The sequence below is a fragment of the Hydra vulgaris genome, chromosome 04, assembly GCF_038396675.1.
Source record: "Hydra vulgaris chromosome 04, alternate assembly HydraT2T_AEP".
In the NCBI taxonomy this organism is placed as follows: domain Eukaryota; kingdom Metazoa; phylum Cnidaria; class Hydrozoa; order Anthoathecata; family Hydridae; genus Hydra; species Hydra vulgaris.
In genome coordinates, this window is record NC_088923.1 from 20,383,218 (window position 1) to 20,408,803 (window position 25,586).

General features: G+C 27.0%; 1 protein-coding gene across 2 annotated transcripts in view; it reads right to left on the bottom strand.

Annotated features, from left to right (window-relative positions):
* LOC101238227 (transducin beta-like protein 3) overlaps window positions 1–25,586 on the bottom strand; it is a 78,122-nt gene that overhangs the window by 47,584 nt on the left and 4,952 nt on the right. For both annotated transcript variants that reach the window (XM_065795727.1, XM_065795728.1), the window contains exons 2-9: window positions 20,423–20,474; window positions 8,203–8,298; window positions 8,058–8,102; window positions 4,937–5,014; window positions 3,405–3,468; window positions 1,353–1,437; window positions 1,125–1,217; window positions 967–1,038 (exon numbers count right to left, since the gene is read on the bottom strand). In XM_065795727.1, coding sequence (XP_065651799.1) covers window positions 967–1,038; window positions 1,125–1,217; window positions 1,353–1,437; window positions 3,405–3,468; window positions 4,937–5,014; window positions 8,058–8,102; window positions 8,203–8,298; window positions 20,423–20,474 — 585 coding nt within the window. The remainder of the gene's footprint in view (window positions 1–966; window positions 1,039–1,124; window positions 1,218–1,352; window positions 1,438–3,404; window positions 3,469–4,936; window positions 5,015–8,057; window positions 8,103–8,202; window positions 8,299–20,422; window positions 20,475–25,586) is intronic.

The window sequence follows — 25,586 nt, forward strand, 5'->3', positions numbered from 1 at the left end:
CGCAAATTTAATTGACCAGAATGTTTTTAAAAACATTCTGAATGTTTTTAAAACATTCTGAATGTTTTTAACAATATAAACAATGTTTTTATTTTTATTTTTTTTAATAAAATGTTTTTATTTTTATTTTTTTTAATAAAATGTTTTTATTTTTATTTTTTTTACTGTAAATCATGCGCGGAGTGTTGCTACATCGACTATCTTATAGCCTGACTCGCAAGGGAGTGCTGCTACATCGACTGACAAATAGCCTGACTCGCAAGGGAGTGCTGCTACATCGACTGACAAATAGCCTGACTCGCAAGGGAGTGCTGCTACATCGACTGACAAATAGCCTGACTCGCAAGGGAGTGCTGCTACATCGACTGACAAATAGCCTGACCCGCAAGGGAGTGCTGCTACATCAACTGAGGGTTTGGTTGGGGCAGGCAGTCTATCATTATTAAAAAAAAAAATTCCGGTCTTGCATTTTAATTTTTACTTTTTGTCAACAAAATATGGAAAAAACTTTCCGACACTATCTAGGGGTTCTATATATATATATATATATATATATATATATATATATATATATATATATATATATATATATATATATATATATATATATATATATATATATATATATATATATATATATATATATATATATATATATATATATATATATATATATATATATATATATATATATATATATATATATATATATATATATATATATATATATATATATATATATATATATATATATATATATATATATATATATATATATATATATACATATATATATATATATATATATATGTATATATATAAATGTAGCACATGCAAATGTGTTAAATAAAAAATAATATATATAAATGTGTTAAATTGAAACATTTAAATACAATTGTCAGCATAATTTTTATATATACATAAGAAAATATATATATACATATATATAAAACAAATTGCAAATACCTAACTAGTGCATCTCGTGAAAACTCTAATGATGTTACAGGACTGTAATGACCATCTAGTACTGACACACATCTTAATAAAATTAAAATAATGATATCAATAAATAAAAATTATGATATTATATAATGAATTGGTTAGTTAAGCTAAAAAACTCTTACTTGCTTGTTTGCAAATCCCACATATAGATTTTTCCATCGACTGAAGCAGATATTAAAGACAACTTTTCTGTGTTAGGATGAAATTTAAGTACACTAAGCAAAATAAAAAATTCTAAATGATCTGTTTCACTAAAAGTTATCTTGTATAATTTTCTGAAATAAATCTTTCAAAAAAAAAAAAACATTTTATAGCAATTTAAACAAAATAGAAAATTTTTAAAATATTACCTAACTGAACATTGAGAACCCTTGAAGTTGTGGGTATAATACATTTTTACAACATCATAAATTTTAATTGTGGTGTCGCTGGAGCCTAAATTTAAGCATTATAAGATATAATTTTAATGTGATGCAAGCATTTAATGTAATATTTAATGTAAGTAAAAAGTTTTTTTACAATAAAACAGAAAATATTTAATTAAATACATTTCTAGAAGTATCTTTAAAATGTGTTTATTTTTTATAAAACAGTTGTATTTTGGTTATTTTTTATAAAACAGTTGTATTTTACACACACACATATATATATATACACACACACATATATATATACATACATATATATATATATACACACATACATATGTATATATAGTTATATACATATATATATATATGTATATATATATATATATATATATATATATATATATATATATATATATATATATATATATATATATATATATATATATATATATATATATATATATATATATATATATATATATAATATATATATATATATATATATATATATATATATATATAGTTATATATGCATATATATCTGGGTGTTAGCACCGCATATAACGCAGTATTCCCAATTGGTTTAAAATTCCTAAAGGTTCATAAGATCATAGTAAAAATTAATAAATCAATCTTAGATTTAAAGTGTCACGCTAGACATGTAAAAAAGGAAATTAGTACACACAACAAAGATATGAATTAAGTTGAACTTTTTAAATGAATTTGTGTAAAAAAGCGTTGTTATTAACAAGCAAGATCATTCATTCAAAAGTTAAAAACAACTTTTTTTAATTTTTAATTGACATCATTTACTCTTGTTAAGATTTTTCATTATGTTTAATAAACTATTTTTTTTAACTTATTAACATTATTTTTTTAATCTATTAACAACTTTATTTACATTTTTACTGTTTATCTTAAGTTAAGAATGTTACAAAGGTCTTTGCATATTAATAAATATTATACTTTAAAATAAGTTAATGTTTTTATATTAAAAGAATTACTTTCGCTAAAATAAATTAGCTGATAAAATAAATCGAAAATAACAACAACAAAAAATAAAACTTGCAATGAAATGTATTATTTATGTTATACTTGCGTAAAACATAAAAGATAACTAAAAACTATTCTAATATTATTAATTATTATCCAATATTTATAAATACAAAAATTAATTTTTTTTTCAAATTTACAAATACAAAACTTATGTAAATTTTGTATTTGTAAATTGAAAAAAAAATTTTTGTATTTAAAAACTTAATACTATTTAGCCTTTTTTTTTTCATTAAAACTTTAATTGCAAACAATTGTCTTTTGTTCTTGTTGTCTCTCTACTAAAAAAAACAAAGGAGAGAAGCGATTTAAAAATCAAAACTTAAAAAGATTGCTCAGAATAAAACAAGTTGAAAAATTATAATGAAACATTTATAAAATAGAAAATTATTCCTGCTATGAATAATAAACAGCCAAAATTTATTTGTATCTAAAAAATGTCAAAGTTATCTATTTTTTGAAATGTCAGAAAGCATTGACTTTTTTTTTTCCAGGCCACACCTAAAATCCTAATTTTGCAAAAATGCTGTGTGAATTTTTTTCCTGGCTTACACCCCGTGTGTGTGTGTATGTGTGTGTGTATATATATATACACACACATATATATATACTTATATATATACATATATACATATATACATACATATATACATATATATATACATATATATATATATACACATATATATACATATATACATATATATATATATATATATATATATATATATATATATATATATATATATATATATATATATACATATATATATATATATATATATATATATATATATATATATATATATATATATATATATATATATATATATATATATATATATATATATATATATATATATATATATAAGCATTCAATTTTACTACATTACTGTTTTTTTTTAATCTAAACAAATCAACAAAAAAATATTACTAGCTTCTCACGTAATATATATCTATTGCTAATAGAGTTCATACCTGTTGCTAATAATGTTGATGAAGAATCAAAAGCCATTGCAAGAACCTGAGTTTTGTGAGAAACCTTTAAAAACAAAATTGACATTCAATGATACATAATAAAGCTAGTGTTTCCATTACCTTGCAGGAAAAAATTTACCAGGGTAATAGGTCATTTTAAGTTTTCTTTAGAAATTATTTTATAGGGTAAAGTAATATTTAAATAAATTATAGCTATAATATTGAGAAGAAATTATGAATAATACTATCCATAATTTCTTCTTGATATTATAGCAAAAGATGGGGGCATGAGTTAAGCAGTTTTTTATAAAAAAAAAAAAAAATCAAAGAAAAAAAAGTCTTTAACAGAATAAATTAAATAAGTTTTAAAACTTTTATATTTAAACAATTTCTCTTATATTGTAAAATTGAATTAAAATCAAAGTATCATGAGTAAGATTTGTGGCCATCCTTCCAATGATTAAGAAAGTTCTGCGTCTACTTATGTTGGTTAATTGTTAATAAGGTTTTTTCAGATTTTTATGCTTTGCACAGGTAGCTTTAAATAAATCTTATTCTTCAAAATCTGAAATCCAATTTCTTCTACAGTGTTAGCTTCATACTTTGTCTGATGAATAAATAGAACAAATTTTCCTGAATGAGATTTTATTTTTTAACTTTTAATGTAGGACCCACTCTGCAAGTGCAACCACAACTTTAAAATCAACTGGCAGCACTTAAAGCTCTCTCAAAAAGCCTGGAGATTTTAAAAAATGTATTAAGTTTTCAAGACCATGATATTTTCACTTTTAAACTACAATGTCAAATTTTTCCAGTAGAATAAAACTCATTGATGTCCCTTGATCTCTTAGCTTCTCAGCAGCAAACTTTTTCTGCAAGAACAGCAATTTTTTTTGCAAGATCAGCAATTTTTTTTGTAAGATCAGCAAAACTTTATGCAAGATCAGCATTTTCTTTGCATAAATATTTCTCAGTCATCTCTATGGGAGCAAGAGCATCGCATATTTCTTTATTCTTTTACAATTTTTTAACAGAAGCATCAAACTCTTGCTCAAGCTGGATCATTATTACCATAACTTTACATATCATAACAACAATTGTACTAATATCATAAATCAGATTTGACTTGATTTATTTTGCTGTTTAATTTATCACATTTCTTCTCTGCTTAATCATTATCTTCCTTTTCTGTTAAATCATCAATTTTATCATATTTCAACCTATGTATATAAAGTACAACAGGCAATGTGAATAGGACTAATCTATTTTCCAAGTTGCATTATTACATTCACAACATCAGTGATTGTTGCTACAATGTCATTGTCCAATTCAAATTTGAATTTAGACAATCTTGACTTACCAAGTCAATAAAAAAAAACCAAGTTATAAAACAATAAAAAAATACTTGAAATATAGATAAATGTAAAACTAATGTTTTCAAAATATTAAGTTAACTATCAAAAACAAATACTTAATGTTTATGAATAAAAATTGTTTTTTTTTCAAGTTTTATTTGCTAAAAATAATAATACCTTCCAGCGTCTTGTAAATGTTCTCAGACTCAAACTAAATTGATGTAGCAATAGTGCTTTACAAGCAGTTATTAAAATCTAAAAATGAAATAAAACATGAATCAAAACAAACAAAATAATTTTGAAGCAATAATACAAAATTTATGCATTTGAATTCTTTACATATTAAACCAGACAGTTTTCCAGACAAAAAAAGATTTAAAAAATAGTAAAAAAAAAAACAATATAAATTTGCTGTAACTAATTTTCGTCATATCTAAATTGTAAAGCATCAACTCAAACCTCCAGAGAATATGTATTGACCCCACCCTCCTACCACCCAAAAAAACTAATAAAAACAATAATATGGAACAAAATCAAGTTCCACATTACTTAAATTGAATTTCTTGAACTTTGCAACATCTACGACAAAAAAAGAAATATCTTTACTGAGGTAACTTTGAAGACTTGTTAAGCTTGAATATTTTAAAAAAGACAGTGATGAGCGTAAAAATTAGTTCTCCTAAAATTAGTCAACTAACCTTTTAGTGTAATTAAAATTAGTTAAGTAATTTTTGAGATTCACTAAAATAAGTCAATTAACTTTCTAGAATCATTAAATTTACACTACTAATTTCTTAGCACAAACAAAATTAGTTTTTTTTAGCTTGGTAAAATTAGTCAATTGACTTTTTAACTGATTTTTAATTCTTTTAAAGAACTAGGATTTATAGCTTAACTAATTAGACCATCATTAAATATTTGACATAATTAGAAATAATTTATCTGACATAATTAGATCATAACTATCGTGTAACTAATTAAATTAATTAGACGTAAATTATTTGACCAAATTATTAGATATCAGATTTAGTGATATTAACTCTGTTGATAATGTTCAATTGATTTAGTAATACAACCATCGATTTTAAAATATTACAATGTACTTACAGTGTATACAATATATTTACAATACATACAAGCACTGTCTTAATTATACTTTTCTAATCAAAATCAAATTCTTTGTTTTTAATTTTCTAACATTTATTAGAAAATCTAAAAATCATTAGATCATCATCAATTAAAAAAAACAATATATTTTTTTTAATAACAAAAAATAAGAGAAATAAGCAAAATTTGTAAAATTGACTTTATCTTTAAATATTCAATTGGTAGTGATTGATTGGGGTGATAGTGTTATCTCCCTCTCTTATCACCATCTAAAGTTTTGAAAGATTTTCTTTGTTCTGACTAGTGCTTTTAAAGAGTGAAGAATTAAGCCATTAGAAATCTGATCCTTTAAAAAAAAACATAACTCAAATGCTTGTAGAAGCATGATGAGTTTATCTTGAAATCACAAATTAACATTTTCATAGACATTAGGTTCCAATTCAATAAATCTGTTTGCATAATTGATGCTAAAATGTCAAGCCACTAGATTTCCTGCATAAAAAAATTATTTGCATCATAAGATGAAGCCAATTAAAAATCTAAGGCTTTTCAAAAGATTTTTGTTTGTTTTTTCTTTCTTCAAAAATTCTTCAAAAAGTTTAAGTTTGCTTAGGTTAACCTTAAGTTAAGCTTAGGTTTAAGGTTAGCCTTAAGTTTGCTTAGGTTGCCTTAGGTTAAGTTATGTTAAGTTTGCTTCAAGTTTAAAAGTAAAAGTTAAAACCTCATATAAATTTGAACATTGTTAAATTAAATGTAATTTCAATACCTCAACGATATTGAATATTAAACCTGAACCAGTAATGCAAAGATTCTGCCCTTATTGTTGGCTTCTCATCATTTTCGTAACAGTTCACACTAAAAAACTGTCATTCTCTTACAGTAGTCTATTTATCAACTACTGTACATTAAACTACTTTTAAAGTTTTGCTTACTGTTTCCTTTCTTATCCTTCCTTATTATAATCATTGTGTAAAGTTCACCGCATTCAAATTACACTAACTTTAAACTAGTTTTAAAAAAATTTTAAAATTTTGTACAAAGTCATCAGCATTTAATAATATTCTGTTCTTTCACTTATACAAATATCTTTTATATGTCAGAAAAAGGTATTCACAGCAGGTATGCATAAAATTTTTGAAATCATTACATTGCAAAAATGTTGATTTGGATCCCAAAACATGTTTCTTATCTTTCATACTTCATTCTTCTAAAACACTTTCTCCTGCTTCAAAGTTTTTGTTTATGATGCTCTTTTGAAGTTAAACTTTTCGAGATCTAGGTATGTGGTCTTTTTAAAACAATTATCGGGAGGAGATAAACCACTGCACCAATTTTTTTATAAATTGAAAAAATGCAGCCAAGTAAATCTTTTAACTTTAAACTATAAACCACTTTCAATAAAATTTAAAAGTACTTAATAACCCAGGTCAAAAGGGACTAATTAAACACATCTTTTGTTTTTTTCTTCATTTAAACTGCAACTTTACCTGTGGCAACTTATTAAGTAAAAAAAAAACTCCTTAAAACTACTTTAAGTAAAGGGTGATAAATTAATGTGAGTCTAATAAATTAAACTAAAAATGTTAGGTAACAAATTTAAACTAAAGTAATAAGATTCATAAAAATATACAAAAAAATTATTTTAGTTAATTTATTATTTATTTTTATTATTATTTATCATTAACAATTATTTTAGTCTAATTCAATTAAATAATTAAATAATTCAACTAATTTTATTAAATGTTAATTTAGTCAACTAATGTTATTAAAGTTTTTCAGCAACACTAGTTCACAACACTGTGGTTATAACTTAATGTATCCTGTAGGATCTCAAACAACAGTTTATATTTTACCTAAGATGCAGAAAAGTTCGAAAAGATACTTCGCTTCCACCTTTATAAACTATAATTTCAACTATATTGGTACATTAGTATAAATGCAACCACACTAAACACCTAATTTTTTTGTCTTAACATGTAACTAAGCTATTTTCACACTCTATTATGCTGTTATAAAATTCAAAAAATTTGTTTTATTTGTTTTATATTTTAATTGTCTTATTTGAATTGATATTTAAATTGATTTTAATTGTCTTATTTTAAAGATAATAAGTAATAAACTTTTCTTCGATAAACACTAAAGTTTTTAAATACATAAAAATCACATATAATGAAACAAAATATATAAATACTTTGCCATCAGGAGATGCAGCAAAACAAGTAATATCACTTCCATCCTTAAAAAAGAAATAATAAGAATTTTTATATAAACTTTTATGTAAAATACTAATGGTAAAAATAAATTTAAAAAAAGCAAGTGAACAAAAAAAAACCTACATCTTTCAATTGATAGATTCGTTCCCCATTTGATAGATCTAAGGCATTTACAACATCTCCACAAGTACATAACATTTCTGTACCATTTTTTGATAGCTAATTTAAATTTTAAAGTTTTAAAAGTTATTTGGATCAGAATTAGTACACTGCTAACACTTTATACTTACAAAAGTTCTAATAAGAAGATCTGGCTGAGACAGCTCTTAGGACAACAGATTTTTTAAAGTGTTTTTAAAAATGTTTTTCTTAACTTTATGTGGTTGTTTTTTTTTTATATGTGTTTTTGATAAAAAATAAATACATTTGAAATTTTTATACAACTTTGCTTCCTTTAAAATCCGGGTTGACTATTTAAAGAACTTTTTTTAAGTGTTATAATCTGTATAATCTCTAACACATTTTAATACTTTTTAAATAAAACTAATTTTTAAACCAACTTATAGAGTGAAAAAAGAAATTTTTACAAAATGTTCTAAAAGCCACATCCAAAAGTCCTTAATATTAATTAGGGTTTTAATATTTAAAAATCATTAATACAATTAATAAATTATAATAAAAATGAAATAAAAAATCAGCAATGCTATATTATCATTTAAAAAAAAAACAATAACAGCAATATTTATAACGATATTTTATTTAAAAAAAGAATTCAATACAACCAAATATGAAAAAAATATACAAATATATGCATATTTATAAAAAAATACAAAAAATTTAAAAACCATATATTTAAACACTGAATTACAAACACTAACCAAAATCAGAGGTTGATATTTTGCATTGTCACATGCTCTGAAAGGTCTAATACAGTTTCTATAAAATTATAAGTCATTACATAAATCATTATATACTTCCAAAGAACCCGATAAATTCTGATCTGTTGCAGTTAGAAACTGTTCATTGGGTGGCAGTGCTACTGAAATATTTTCCAGTTCAGTGGTAGTAATATTTTTAAATGTTTTGCGATGGTTTTCACAAATAGTAACACCCTCTGTTTTTGTGCCTTATCTTTGGCTATATTGTTGAAGTTCTGGATCAGAGCAACACCGCACTTTGCAATGTCATTAATACATGGCCAATACTTGACAGTTTGTGTTGTTTCCTGGTAAGATGGTGCCTCATTCCACTGATCAACTGGACGACGCAGGAAACTCAAATCAATTACATTTGTTTCAAAGAATACACTTGATATATGTATTTCAGAAACCGCAGATGGGAGCTCTGTCAGCAGGTGCGGTCCTCAGTTGTCTACTATGCCATTGATAAGCAATTGTTTCTCATTACATATAGCTGTGTAGTTAGATTAAATATAACTGTGTAGAAATGTTGTGTTAGCCACTTCATCTAAATGTTGCAGATCTCCATGTCATCATACTGCCTCAACTGATCAAGTGTCTTCATATCATTTATAGATGCCTAATAATATAATAAACAATACTGTTGAGATTTAACAACATGTTAAATATTTTACAGACACAACAAGAAAGTTAAATATACTCAATTAAGTTTAGTTTAACTTTATATAAGTTAAGATTTTTAACTTCCACTGTTTTAATTGGTAATTTTTTCCAGAATTTGACTGTGGGATTTGTAAAAAAAACACTCATGATTACGATTTAAATATTTTTTATTGGTGAACAAATGATGTTTGCTACCTCAAATGTTTGAAAACGGACCTGAAAAATTTAAAGAGCTTGAATGTTGAGGAGATATTTTCCAAGATATTCTTATTATAAGTTATAAGCACTTCTACTGCAGTTGCATGAAAACCATGCCTGAAGGTAAACCAAAATAAGAAATCTGTTAAATCTATGAACAGAAATCAACTCACACCCTGTCAGTTTGATTTGCTTTATATTGACTGTGATTTGCTTTTTATTGACTGTGTGCAACAGTAAAACTTTTATTGTGTACAGTGCTTTTGCCATCCATCTGGCATGGTGAAGTGCACTGGGACTCCTCATTGTTATTTTTTATAGGTAAGCCAACCATGTATATTGTTAATAGCAGGAATTCAAGGTAATTATCATGTGGATGCTTCTCTGTTAGCTGTTGCATAATGAATGTTCTTAAGCTGCTTGAAGCAGTTTAAAAACATTGATTATGCAACAGCTAAGAGCCCCAATTGTGGTTTGTGTTTGGCAAGTTTATCCCACTGCTCTCAGAACAGGTTAAAAATGAGAATCTCAGGACCTGTTGATGGCCCAAAGCAACAGTGAAGACATCTGAGAAATTTCTTCAAAACTCAAGTGCTGTAACAGGGTGACCATACAAAATTTTAAAAAAAAAGGAGGATATTAGAGGATTTTAGAGGAGATTTTGCATATGTTTAATTTATCAAACTTAATTTCAGTTCTTGGTTGTCCTCAATGTAAACAAAATTCATGTTTAAAGCTAAGTGAAAGTTTAAAACATGGATTAGCAAGTAAAATGACTGTAAAATGTTTTTGCCAATGGGAGCATTCATTTTGTACATAAAAAAAAATGCCATTTATGTCACGAGGGTTTAATATAAACTACAGAATAGTATACTCAATGCGTAGATGTGGTCAAGACTTTGCTGGTATTCATCGCTTTAATGCACTTATGAATTTTCCACCACCATTTACATCAAATGACTATAACAAGATTGTTTTTAAGTTAAAAAAAAAGTGTTAAGTTTATTGCCACTCAAACTATGGATGATGCAGCTCAAGAAATAAAAGAGTTATCCAAAAATCAACCACAGAATAATTTTTATGATGTACCTGTGTCATGTGATGGCACCTGGCAAAGACAAGGATTTTCATTGCTAAATGGAACAATAAGTTGCATTTCAACTTACTGTTTCGTTTTAACTTTAACATTGGAGCTAAAGCTTTTATTAATTTGTATGAAAGACTAAATATGGTTACAGAATTTTATACCAATCTTGGGTGTGATAAAATCAATACCAAAAGGATTAAAAATTCAATAAAACATAATGAAGTTAAAAATGTTCTCCATCGTCGTCAAATTAGAGGACAAAAAAGAACAAAAACATGATAAAAAAAAAGCAAAATGAAGGAAAAACCTTTAAGGCAGGATTATTTTAAAGTTAATTTTAAAGATGTTGTTTTTTATTTTATTTAGTTTTTTTATTTTGGATACGCTGTTTTCTTATTTTTAGTTATATATTGTTTTTTTGATAAAAAATGTTTTTCATGTGATATAGTCTTTTTATATAAAATTACAGATAATGTAGATGTTGTATAAATTTCCATTATCAAAACACCTTTTCAATTGATTTTATTATGCTTAGAATTGAAAAGCATTAAAAAATAATATCTTACTATAACTCTTTTTACAAAATGTTTTACGTTTTGCTCATTCTCTCAGATTGCATTTTTTCCGAATTTAATAGAATTTAGAAATGTGGTAACTTTGGTTCTATTATAGCTTTTGAGCTGATATTTTCACACAACACACATAATAGATTGTTTCATGCAATAAACCAAAAGTTTGATTTAAATATTTTATATTGTCTGTGATTAACTTGTCTAAAGTTCAATTTTATGTTAAAAATATAGAAAATATTTTTAATTTTTTAAAAACTCAAAAAGTCATTCTTCCCGAAATAATATTTCATTTTTTTTTGGTTTATTGCATGCATCTAATGTAAATAAATAATGTTAGAAAGTTTCATTGAAAAATAGTGTACCAACCCAAGGGAATTAGCTTTCCAAATTTCAAGAATTTATGACTTTCGCCATTTTGAATTTGTAACCATGGCAACAGCTGACATTTTTTAAAAATGAAAACATATTTTTTTAAACACTATTATAATATCCTTTCCAATGAATACCCTAAAAATCCTATGAACTTGGAAGTTGTCGAAATATTTTTGAGGTGGGTGAGCCCCCTTTATTAATTTGTTCCTTAAGTTCTACCAGCTTTGCTTTCTTGCATTTCAATTCACAGAGAATACTCTGTCGATTGCAGCTCTTTTCAAGGCATTACATTTGGATAAGATAGTTATTTCGTTTTTTTTTTCTGCCTCAAATGCAAAGTTATCCGCATCTTTTTGAAGCTGGATAATAGTTTTTTCCAAAGAGACAACCTTAATATTTATTTTTTGAATTTCTAATGCAATCTTAATTTCATTTTCATTCTTCTCCTTGCTCAATTTGATTTTAGATTTATGAACAAGTGATTGTTGATACTTTTGATGAGAAGATTTCACATAAAATAACAAACTCTTGACATGGGAAAACTGTGAAATTCAAAGTTTTTTCGTTTCATATAGTCCAATATTAATCGTTGAGAAATAAGACTTTCCATGTCAAGATTTTCATGAAGAAGCATTTTGTTTTCAGTAAATCCTTGCTCAAGAGATGCCTGACCATTAGATAGAACTAAAACTATTTTGGCAACAGACCAAAGGGATTTAAAGTTAGGATCTGAACCAATGTGCTTCCAGAGAAATGAGTCCAACCGATCTTTAGATTCATCAAATTCTTTGAATAATTCTGCGTTAGCCTTAACAAAATTGGACAAAAATTTGGATTACTCTTGTTTGGTTTTCATTGCGGTTTCAGAAGTCAGTTTTTTCAAACCAACAAGGATTTCAAGCATTTTGTTTAATAAGGCTGTTGATAACTCTGCCGGTTCTTACATAACTTTAGGAGACAAACAAGAACAAGATTATTTTTTAATATGCTTTTTTCTGTAAAATGCGCACATAAACTAGACAAGAACTGTAAAGCGCCACACTGAAGATTGCGTAAATGACTATCGCTCAACTTTCCATTTTTTTTCAAAACTTTGATATCATGTTTATAGCAAAACCAAGATCAACAGGCTCCAACAACACTTGATTAACTTTATCAGTAAAGTTAACTTTGAGCAGCTTAAATACAGAGTTTGCTTCTTCTAAAACATCCTTCTTCAAAAAGCGGTTGCATAAATTACAAAGGACGTTGTCTAGTGACTTGGTAAGAAATGGCACCATTGGATTGTCAGTTTGAAAAATGATTAGGAAATCATTTAATGATGTTGCAGCTTCCTCAAAAAATCTAAGTTTAAGTGGTATGGTGACATCTTCTACACCTTTAGCAAGACAATCAAAACTGGTGTTTTGTCCAGGCTTTCCGTTTCCAGGTTGCTTTAATTTTGGTAAGCCTTTCCAAAACCTTACAACTTCAATTATCTAAAGCCAAACCATTTGGGCACGTTTGGAAGCATTACTATTTTCAATCCATCTGTGTGCCCAGAATTTAAGAGGATTATCTGAAAAAGCAGCAGCTGTTAGACATTCATAGTCAGCTCAGCAAGAAGGAGACTCATCGAATATTTTATACAGAAAAAAAAGTAGTTTCTCAATGTTCCAGTCATTAGCCTTTTCCCCAGTTTGGAAAGAACGATAAAGGGTATGGAGACTACATGTTCCAATATTAATTAAAGGATCAAGTAAATCTTCTTTTCTGCTTTCATTTACCAGATTAAAAAAAGGTTAAATTTAAATTAGGCCCGTCAGAAGAAACTTGGAGAACTTTGCTGCAGTCCAAAGAACTTCAACAATTATTATATTTTGAAAAAACATCACTAGCAGATGCTTTACCTAACAACTCAGAACTCCAATAAGATGTTTTTACTACATTTTCTGTATCATCCCAAAAACGAACGTGTAGATCCATTTGACTTTTTTTAGAAATTTTGTTATAAGATTCATCAAATAATGTAGTATAATAGGGAACTTTGTTCAATTCATTTAGCATCCTTTCTTTAACAAAAGGGGCAACACCGTGACATAAAATGTAACTGCATTTTGTCTTTCCGCAAGTGAAACTTTGAGCAATTTGACTGTCTGGAAACATAGAGCAGAACAGCTTACCTTTTGATTCTGAAGAATGGTAGGAATATTTACATTTCAAAACTTCTAGTGGCTAAATTACCTCTGCATTTAAAGTCTGATCTCTTGACATCATATCAATCAAATTTGTTTGCTTTTGAGTTGTTTTTTGTTCTGGTGGATTAGTTCTTTTGGATAGCCTTTAAAAAAACTTGACTTACTGCTATTAGAAGGGCATCTTTCCACATATTTCTTCCCTTTAGCATGCTGCTTTATATTTTCTATTCCACTGTTTGCAATGCTAAATTTATTGTTTGTAATATTCTGCACATCGTTTATAATAAAAATAAATATTTTTAATAGAGTAATTTTTAAAATGAGTTTTTGTTCATAGTATAGGTTTTTTATTAACTATTATTTATTTTAACTCAAATTTAAAACGATTCTGTCGTTTAGAATGTTTGCAATCAAGGACATTCGAAAAGGAAACAAAGTAATGATGTCAACATTTATTAAATGGAAAGTTGAAGAGGTAATAGGCTTTAGAACTGAAATTACCAACGGAACTACATACGTTATTGAAATTTACTGCAAAGTTTGTACAAGAAATAGAGAAGCGGTATTACAAGGTTGTAAAGGTTTGATACGTCAATGTGCTTCATGGTTTATCAATGGGACAAACTTTGTGTCGATCCACACAATTCAAAGACATTTTGAAACATCTTTTCACCTCACTGCAATAAGGTGTGAGAGCGAGAAACCCTCAAATGAGCTATGTGTTATGTCAACCGATGGAATACAAAATACAAAATCCTCAAAGGTAATTAATAAATTATTACCTTTGAAATAAAGATTTTTTGTTCTCATTTACCAGATTCTAATATCTTAATTTTAAGCTGTGCTAAAGCGTCGTTTGTTGCAAGCTTGATCAGGAAGTCGTGTGATCGTACACCATTAATATATTTTGGTTTGATTATTTGGCCATCAAGCATTTACACATTCGCAAATGCTTGATGATGTTTATGTTAAATTTTGATATTTAATTATTTCTAAAACGCGCTGAAAAAATTAAACTAAACCAAGAGAAAGTTAAAAAAAATAATAACCTAAAAATAATTTGTAACAACAGCGTTCTTTTTTTTTTTCCAAATTATTTTTTTAAAGACGCAGGTGAAACTAGCATTTATAACTAAAGACACTTATGATGCATTAATTAAAGTTCGTTAACTCTTTTTTATTATTCATTTAACCGTAACATTAAAAAAAGTCAAAAATGATTTCAAGTTTTTTTTTTATAAGAAACCAGTTTATAAGAAACTAGTACTAGGAGCCTCAAAATCTTAAGAAACTTTTAGTACTAAGTAACTTTTCAATAAGAAACTTATTTATAAGTTCGATGAATATTTCCTCATTTTCCACTAAATATCTCATCAAAATTACTCAAAGTTAACATTATCTACAATGGAGAACAATAGTTTGAATGAGAATTTAATTTGATTGGTTTCTTATATAAAAAAACGTGTACTTAACATTAGATAAAAAAGCTCGAACGTTTTTTCCTTTAAAAAAACTAAATGAAATTGATGTTTATAAAATATATTATAAAAAAAGTTTTAAACTATGATTCAATTAAGATTGGTACTGCATAAAGTAAAAGTTTGAGGAAACAGTGTACTTTCGTAATTGTGATATTTTTTTGTTTCTTAGATACAAGCGTCAATATCGTCTTCGTTAAAAGTTTTAATGGATGACGCGTATATAGGACTTGTAAACTGTGCCTATGAAATGGCCCTTCTGCCAACTATGCCGCACAAAAACTTTGCTGTTATTGTAAGTGTCGATATGTTGACTATTTTAAATATATTAGATAAAGTATTGAATAGTTGGTTCAAATAAAAATAGTTGGTTCGTATGTTTCCAACTTTGTAAATTTTACTAATCTATTGTAAATTTAACTTTAAATCAAAAAATATAATACCTCATTTACGAAAAATGTTTAAGTAAAAAGCTGTAAGATCAATGGTGTTAAAATGATCAAACGTAACGAAAATGGCACTAGCGGGCGTGAATTCGTAAAATGCATTGCGATTGCTGTGCGTGAAAAATGTGCCAATATCCCGAAAGAAGCTCAATTCTTCTCAATTTTGTGTGATGCTAGCCAAGCTCGGAAAACAAAGAAAGAAAAAGAGTTTTTTTTGGCAAGAATTGAAAGATGTGGTTCTCCTTTTTATATGGTTCTGGATCTAGTTGATATTGATAGATTTGGCAGAGGAGAAGCAGACTCCATTGTCAAGAAAATCAATAACATTTTTGAAACCAGGGAATTTAAATTAGACTCCAATGATTACAAAAATAAATTAGTCAGCATAACATCCAATGGTGCAAGTGTAAACTTTGGAAAATATCGCGGTGTCATAGCGCAAATAAAGGCAGATAGGGAATGGCTACTTCCAGTTCATTGTGTCAACCACAGAGTCGAACTGGCAGTTAAAGAGGTTTTTTCCGAAATCTCTAAATTAAAAAAAGTTGATGAATTTTACAATACAAATTTTTATCTGCTTCGAAACTCGGGGAAAATAAAACAAGAAGTAATAAATGCATCTGCAGCTTTAGGTAAAGTTTACCGCAAAGTTTGCGGTAAAACGTTGTGGCTTAAAACCATAATTTATATTTTAGTTTATCATTTTATTTTCCAAGAACTTGGCTCATAGTGAAAACACATTACAAGATTACCTTTCTTACATTATCTGGGATTTTTCTAAGATAAATGTAAACTATTCAATTTTAAAATATTAAACTAGATTAAATATTTTAGGTACTACGCAGTACACTCTACCGAAACTAACAGGAACGAGGTTTGTTGGCCATCATATAAGAGCTTTTAAGAATTTATTGGAGTCCTAACCAGCTTATATAGTGGCCTACGAGAACTACGTAAATGAACGGAAAAACCCTATAACTACAAAAGCACAAGTTCAAGGGTTATTAAAGAAATTCAAATCCTATAACTTTCTTTGCACTGTTGCCGTTTATCACGATTTGCTAGAGCTCATTGTGCCAGCATCAAAAGTATTTGAAGCAAATGAACTGTTGCTGCATGATATTCTAGCTACAATCAACCGAACAAATTTAGAACTGGAATTGAAGCTTGAAGAAATTGATACAGATTTAGAATTTTTAAATAGTTATGTATCACGTTACATGGTTATTGAGGGCAAACATAACTTACCTGAAACACTGTCTGGTCAGTTTAGTAAAGCTGGCGACAAACGAAAACACCCCAGTAATAGAAAGTATATAATAGTAAACTTAGATATGACTTTGGTTGACGTAGATCAAGCATTATGCTTAGTCAGAAACATTAAGAGAGAGGTTATACCCAGACTTATAAATACGTTAAACAGCAGATTCACAAGCATAAAGGAAGAGTCTGAGATTTATCACGCCATGCGGGTCATCGACCCGCAGAACTGGACTGACAACAAAGAGTTTGGCTTGGAAGAAATAAAGTTTTTGTCCACATTTTAAAACACCATTGAAACATTCCAATTTTAATGAAAAGTTAGTTTTCCAAGAATGGAAACTATTTTTGATTCATTCAAGAACCAATCTTGAAGCAATGGCACGCAATCGCCAGACGAGAAATTTGGAGGTCAACGTTCTTGTGCAAAAAGTCAAAGTTTCCTAATTTATTAAAAGTTATATCGATTATCTTTGCAATTTCCGGATCAAACTCAAGCGTGGAGCGAATGTTTAGCACAGTAACTAGCATATTATCAGGTCAACGTTTATCTATGAATCACGACACCCTAAATGATAGCATTATGATATGAGGAAATAATCTTGATTAAAAAGCGAGCAAAAGAAATTTATTTGAATAAGAGACGAGTGGTTCAAGTTGATGATGATCCAGTTGACTATATGAAAACAGCAACAACATTGATTACAAATCAAATTTTTGATGACGATGATGAAATTGAGAGTGGTGATGAAGACATGACTGATGAATTAGCTGCATTCAGTTTAGACAATGTAGAAGAGGAAACACTGTTGGCAACAGCTGAGGGGAAAATCTGTTATTTAACTTATAATGAATAGTTTTTAAAAAAGAAAATTTTCAAATTATTCTTGTGTTATTTTTTTAAGATAAAAAAAAAGTAATTTTAAAAAGAAATTTTAGAAAAAAATTAAATAATTAATTTGAATAAAAAATATCAGGAAATATAAAAACCATTAACCGTTAATTAAGTTTACAGTGTAACATTTTAAAATACATACATCAAAACAACGAAGCAAACCTAAGTCACTAAATTATACTTCAATACTAAATCAATAAGAAGTTGCGTTTTTGTTTGATATAATTTTTTTATAACATAAATGGTTAAAAATAAAATCGCGATCTGACAATATACAAGAAGTTTGGAAGCATAAAAATCTACTTCGTTGAAGTAGTTTCATGAGTGTGATACTAATTCAAACATTTTTTGACGAAAGAATTATGTAACAAATAAAAAAAGATATTAAAAATAAAAAGCTTTTTATGAGCATCGCCTTCAGCAATTTTCATGATCGCGCTCGCCGACGTTATCTCGAGCGCACATAATCACGCTCGATGAAAACATATTCTAATTTTACGAGCGCGATATAACACGCATGACAATTTTCTTCATCACAAGCCCTGCTATTTACTCAATATAGATGTTTCTCACTTAAAATATTTTTAAAAATATATTATTGCAAAATAATCAAAATATATTGCAAAAAGGAAACTGATATATAGGGATATTTGAATAGCTTTTTTTTCATTGTGAGAGAACTTTTTCACAAGAGAGTTTTTTGAAGTTTATAGAGTTAGTTTTAATTTTAAAGGACTTGATGTTTTTGGCATGAATGAAGTCAGACGGCAAGTTATTCCAAATATTAACAATCCTGAGGAAGAAAGAATATTTACAGGCATCGAGATTACACTTAGTTTGCAAACATGAATTTATGACCTCAAGTGTAAATATAGTTGTTTATTAAAAAGAAACTTGATATATTTAGGGAAACTTAATCAGTGCAAATTAATCAGTGTTATTTTGTGTTAGCAATTCAGCGCAAGAGATTTCACAAGCTTTTTTTCCAACTTTTAAAAATGGACCCTGTACAGGGTACCTGGACTTGGACCCAGAATTTTCTTCCAGGTACAAAAAATTGGGGACCCAGCATAAACTGGTTCTGGCACATCTCTAATGTATCATTAATTTTTTAGATTGATCATAGAATAAATGTCAATTAGAAATGAATAACTATTTATGAGTAGAATGCGAAGATTTTGTTAAAGCCAAAATGTTAAAAAATAAATGTTGACAGTTTTTTTTTTTAATACTGTTGAAAAAATTAGTTGCTACGAATAGAGTTTAAAGATCTTCAGAAATAACAAAATTTATGTATAATGCTTTCAATGCGTCTACAAAGCATTTGCAAATTTTTGAACCAAATTATTGCAAACTTAGAGTATAGTAATACGTGATGGGCAAGTCATATGGATGCTGTTCATTCTTTTAAATTGGGGTTAAAAGAAATTTATCGTGCAAACTGCTGAATCATTTGCATCAAAATTAGACAGTTTTGAACTCATATGTGTTGTTGAAGTTTGACACGATGTATTAACTAAAATTAAATTTAATAACAAACTACTATTTAACTGTAGACGTAAAGACTGCTGCAAATGCATTAACAAACCAATTGACTTTTTAGTTAATAAACACTCTGATGATTCTTATAAAATATATATTTCAAAAGCCAAAACTCTAGCTAATAATGGAAATTTGAATTAATATTGTGATTTCTTTTATTTAATGACAAAGCCCAAAATGCTTTAACATTAAATAGAATGATTAGCCTTAAAATTATTTTTGAGGCCTTAAAACTTTTTTTTTTAATTCAGGTGGTTGGAATTCAAAATATATTGTTAAAAAATGATACAAAAAACGTAAATGCATATATTTAAAATATAATATAAGTTTTAATTTAGGTAAAATATTTGTAGAATTTAATATTTATGCAGTCAAGTCAAAGGGTCATTTACTATTTCAATATCAAATGGTTATTTACTATATTTAATGGTCATTTAAAAGTTTAGGAAATGTTTTTTATTGACTCTTTTATTCTTATTTATGATTTAATAACTCTGATTTTTTAATGATAAAACTCCTAAAACTCAAAAAAACTGCAGCCATATAAATAAAACAAAATTTTCATGATAAAAAAACTTTTTTAAATAATTAGCAAAATGTATAAAATCAAAAGTTATGTTTAACTTTTAATTTAGACAGAACAACAGACATTTCAAAAACATTTTTAAAAACAATTTTTAATAAAATAAAATTTATAAAACGCAAAACAAAATGAAATCTAACAATTACTCACAAATGATGTTCCTCCTGTATAAAAAGATTTGATAGTTGATTCTAACTCATAGCTAAATTATAAATAAATTTATATATACATATATATATAAATATATATATATATACATATACACATATATATATATATACATATATATATATATATATATATATATATATATATATATATATATATATATATATATATATATATATATATATATCAGGCCTTGTTAAGAAGCGCTACGCAGCTCGCATTTTGCTTGCAAAAAGGCAATTTGCCTACGCGTTCAGCAGTTTTGCGCTACGCAAAAACTTATATCTTTTAGAATATTTAAATTATCTTTTGATTATCGTTAACGTGACGTTTATTCAGAAGAAATAAAGTCGTAAGTAAAAGCATTTAACCGCAATTGTAAAATAATAGATTTTTTTGTTAAAGAAACAGTTTGTTTCATAATTTTTTTTTTGTTATTAAAAATTAGTTAAAAAAAAAAGTGTTTTAAGTTTTATCTTAAGGAATTAAATATATAAATTCCTTTTAAATATAAAAATTATTTTTAGTCATAATAAGTTTAAAAAATGCACGATTTATTTTGATGTAAATATTTTATTAATAAGATATTTTGTTTATTGTTAATTCCATAACGTAAAGTTTTAATGACGTTCATTTAATTTATGAAAATAAATTATGATCACGAATATGTTATCGGTAACTGATAAATAACAAAAAAAAACTTTATTGTTTAAAAACATTATTAAAAAGAGTTCACAAATTAAATAAGAAAAAATGTATTAACAGTTAATAAAATAACCAAAAACCAAATATAAAATCATAAGAAAATAAACAAATATTTAACGTTTCATGAAAAAAAAAAAAATTTTCAAAATAAAATTTAGTTCATATTTGAAAAAAATAATAAAAATGATTTTTTTAATAAGAACTTAGACTTTATTTGTAACTTTTGTTATAGTGAGAAAAAAACAAACTGTTTGTATGATTTTTAACGCGTTAATAAAATAACTTTAATTACAATGCGGTACTTGAAAAGACGCTAGTGACGCAATATAACTTCTAACGATTCAAAATATATTTGCTGAGTTGAGTTACTTAGAAATGTGTTACGCGTTTTCGCTACGCAGCGAAATATCGTAACAAGGCCTGATATATATATATATATATATATATATATATATATATATATATATATATATATATATATATATATATATATATATATATATATATATATATATATATATATATATATATATGTATAAATATAATTATACATATATATATATATATATTATATATATATATATATATATATATATATATATATATATACATATGTATAAATATAATTATACATATATATATACATATATATATAAATATATATATATATAAATATATATATATATATATATATATATGTGTGTGTGTGTATATATAAATATATATATATAACCCACAGAATTAGGAAAAATGAGGTTGGCAATAATTTGCTGACCTCGACCTTTTAGAGGTGAGTATCAGGTTGGCAAAAAATATATATATATATAATAAACAAAAATAAGAACTTGAAGATGAGTAGTCGATTCTACAGGCTACAACATGGAATTGACTGTCAACTTTTTTTTTCTTTATTTAAACTTATTGAAAAAGTTCTTCATGACTGAATTTTATAAATACAAAAATCACCTGTTTGAAAATTGATCAATTCATATTTCTTTTGAAGCAATAATTTAAAATAAATTCAATGCATTTTTGAAATAAAAAACTTGCAATTAATCAATGTTCAAAGTACCTGCTAATGTTAATAGTTTAAAATAGCTTGCAGAGATTTTTAATCAATTAAAATAAGAAGTTTTATATCCACGTAATTTAATGTTAATTTTATTCTAAAAATATCAAAACAACTACACAATTTTAAGTTTATTTGAAAATAATCCATTTATTAAAAGGACTTCAAAAATTTCGGTAAAAACTTTTTTTAAAACAATTTTTTTTTTTAAATAAATAAAAAGATTAAATGAAAAAAAAAGTAGTTGAATGAAATTGAATGAAAATGTTCTTGGACAATTTCAAGTAATAATAAGAACTTCAATCTTTAAAGTTAACGAAATTAAAGAGGAAAAATGATTGCTAATTTTCTCCGCTCATTAAAATTATTTTAAAATGTTATTAACTCTCTTAGGCACACTTTTACTACCAGTAAAATGAAAGTAACCTAATAAGTAAAGCAAAAAAGTTATTAGATATAGTTTACGCCATATATAATATTTGTCAACAAAGCAAAATATAGAAGTGTATTGTAAACACTAAAAATATTTGAAACTATTTTCAATACTTTAATGATTTTATGAAACTTTTATACTCGTTTTAGAATAGAATAAAACGGAAAAGATGCTGTACACACTAGAGGTGTGTTAAGTCTTAATTAGGTAGAATTAAGATGACAGCCTATTACAAAAAATAGTGTTCAGAAACTAAAATATTTATCAATGCTGTTTTTAAAAAGCTTCAAGTTATCTTTATCTATTATCCATTGAGGAAGAGAATTCCAATTGTTTGTAACTCTGTTTGTGAAGAAATGGTGACGAAATCTTGAATTGGTAAATTGTCTGGGTATTCTACAATTGTCACTTCTACTTGATTGTTCCAGCTCAAAATTTAACAGAGGGTGGTGAAAATTAACAATATACCCTTTTGAGATCTTATACATATAACATATATATATCATATATATACATAACATTATATATCTTATACATATACAATACCCTTTTGAGATCTTATACATATATAATATATATATATATATATATATATATATTAGGGTGGCCCTTATTTTTGAAGTTTTAAAATATCATTGTCTGACCCCTCAGATGAGTTCCAATATATAAAAAAATAATTCAGGCCAAATATGAGCAGGATTGAACAATATTTAGAGGTGGCTCAACTAAGCTTTAGTTTTGTGAGAATACCAAAAAAAAAATTTCAGGTTCTTTTCAATAAATGATTTTGAATATTAAATGAATAAATATATTTCAATCAATAATTTGAACTAGATATCATGTTTCAATAATGTACTAATCTAAAAAATAATTAAATATAAAATTATAATAAATATAAAGGTAATAACGCATAAAAAAATGTTCTTCAATATATCTAAATAAATAATTTATAATTTTCCTCAGTAATTTTATTAATTCATAATTTTCTTCAGTCATTTTTTTCAGTAAACAAAACTAAACATGTAATATAATTTAATATTAGCACCTATTGGGCATCTTATATAATATTTAAATAAATCTTGTGCTAGTTCTTTGTAGCCATCTTGTATTATAAATTTCTTCTTCTACTGTTGTTTGTTAATTAATCAAAATAAAATTTCTATTTAATAGTTATCAATAATCACAGATATTAGCAATCAGCAAAGGTTAGTATGTCAATTTAATTATAAAATATATTATGTTATATATATAATTATATGAGGGAGTCTGTATGACTGTAGATTTCGTTTTGTATTATTGCATGGCATGTCAATGGCATGTGTAATTTTGTAATTTGTTTATGCCAAAAATTGCATAGTTTAATATTATGTTATAATATTATGATGATTAGTATAAATCTGTTTGGCATTTTCAGATGGCATTGCGTTCACAAATTTATCTTGTTAGCCCTGCTGAAAGAATTGAAGGTAGTAAATTGCCATCAGGGAAGCAGGTTCTTGGTCACTTTCTACATCTCCACAATGTTTTGAAAGAGGATATTCGAAAGGCTGCAACCCACGCTATTGAGAAAGTTGAAGATTTCTGGTTTCGAGCTAAAATTCCAACCAGGCATCATCAAGATTCCATCAAAAAGCTTGAGCAATTATTCTTCGAGTGGAAAAGTCTAAAGAAAAACAAGAGCCGCAAGACCGAGACTCAACAAACAAATGAAACCGCATTTTCAGCCGCAATAGAAGAACTGTTCGACATTGCACATGCTGGGGCCATGGAGCTAATTGAGAATCAAGAAGATAAGGTCTTTCTGGAATCTCAAAGAAAAAAGGGACGACCTGGCTGCATGGGCGGAATCGATAAGGTTCTGCTTCAACAACAAAAAAAGCAGAATGAGAGAAAGCAGATATTGCAAAAGAGAGTACATCGATCTCAACTTGATAAAAACACCTTGCTAGATAAAGCTGTGTTGGAGAGCAGCAGCGCTGATTCAGAAGAAAGTCAGTCTGAACCTGAAGATGAGGATCCAGTTCTAAGCACAAGTACTGTTACTCCTTCTTCTTCATCACGAAAGCGAGGACGCCAAAGTGTTGTTTCACCACAGCTGGCATCTATGCTTGATAGAAATAAAATGAGCGACAGGGCTGCTATGATGGTCATCGTTGAGGCTTCGAGGGCTCTTGGACAAGACGCTGAATCACTCGCTTTGAATAGATCAACCATCCAACGACTCCGTCGGAAACACCGACAGCAAATTGCCTCCGGAATCATTCAACATTTTAAGCTAAATACTGCTCTTACAGTACACTGGGATGGCAAGCTGATGCAAGATCTGACTGGAACAGAGAAGGTGGATAGGTTGCCCATTCTTGTCACAACAATGGGGAAGACAAAGCTTTTGGATATTCCAAAGATTCCTGCAAGTAATACATAATGGTATAATATATATGCCTACTTTTATTTTAGTTAAATGTTTTTATAAATTTCGAAATCATTTATTATTATGAAATGTGAATGTGAAATCACGTCAGAAAAACTTTAATAAAGACTACTATAAATTACTTTTTAGGCACTGGACAAGACGAGGCCAAAGCAGTCTATGATGCTATCCGAAAATGGGAGCTGGAAAACTTTGTCCATGGTATGTGTTTCGATACAACCTCTTCCAACACCGGTCGGCTGTCTGGCGCTTGCGTTCTTCTCGAACAGCTACTAGGGCGGCCTCTACTGCACTTTGGTTGTCGACATCACATCATGGAACTGGTATTGGCTGCTGCTTTTTGTGTCTGTATGGGACCCAGTAAAGCTCCGGAAATACTCGTTTTCAAACAATTTCAAGCACAGTGGTCATCCTTTGACCAGGAAAGTTATGAAGATGCCTTTTCGGATGATGTTGCCTCAGCTGAACTCTCCGAAGTCAAACATGTAATCATTGTTTTCTGTGAACA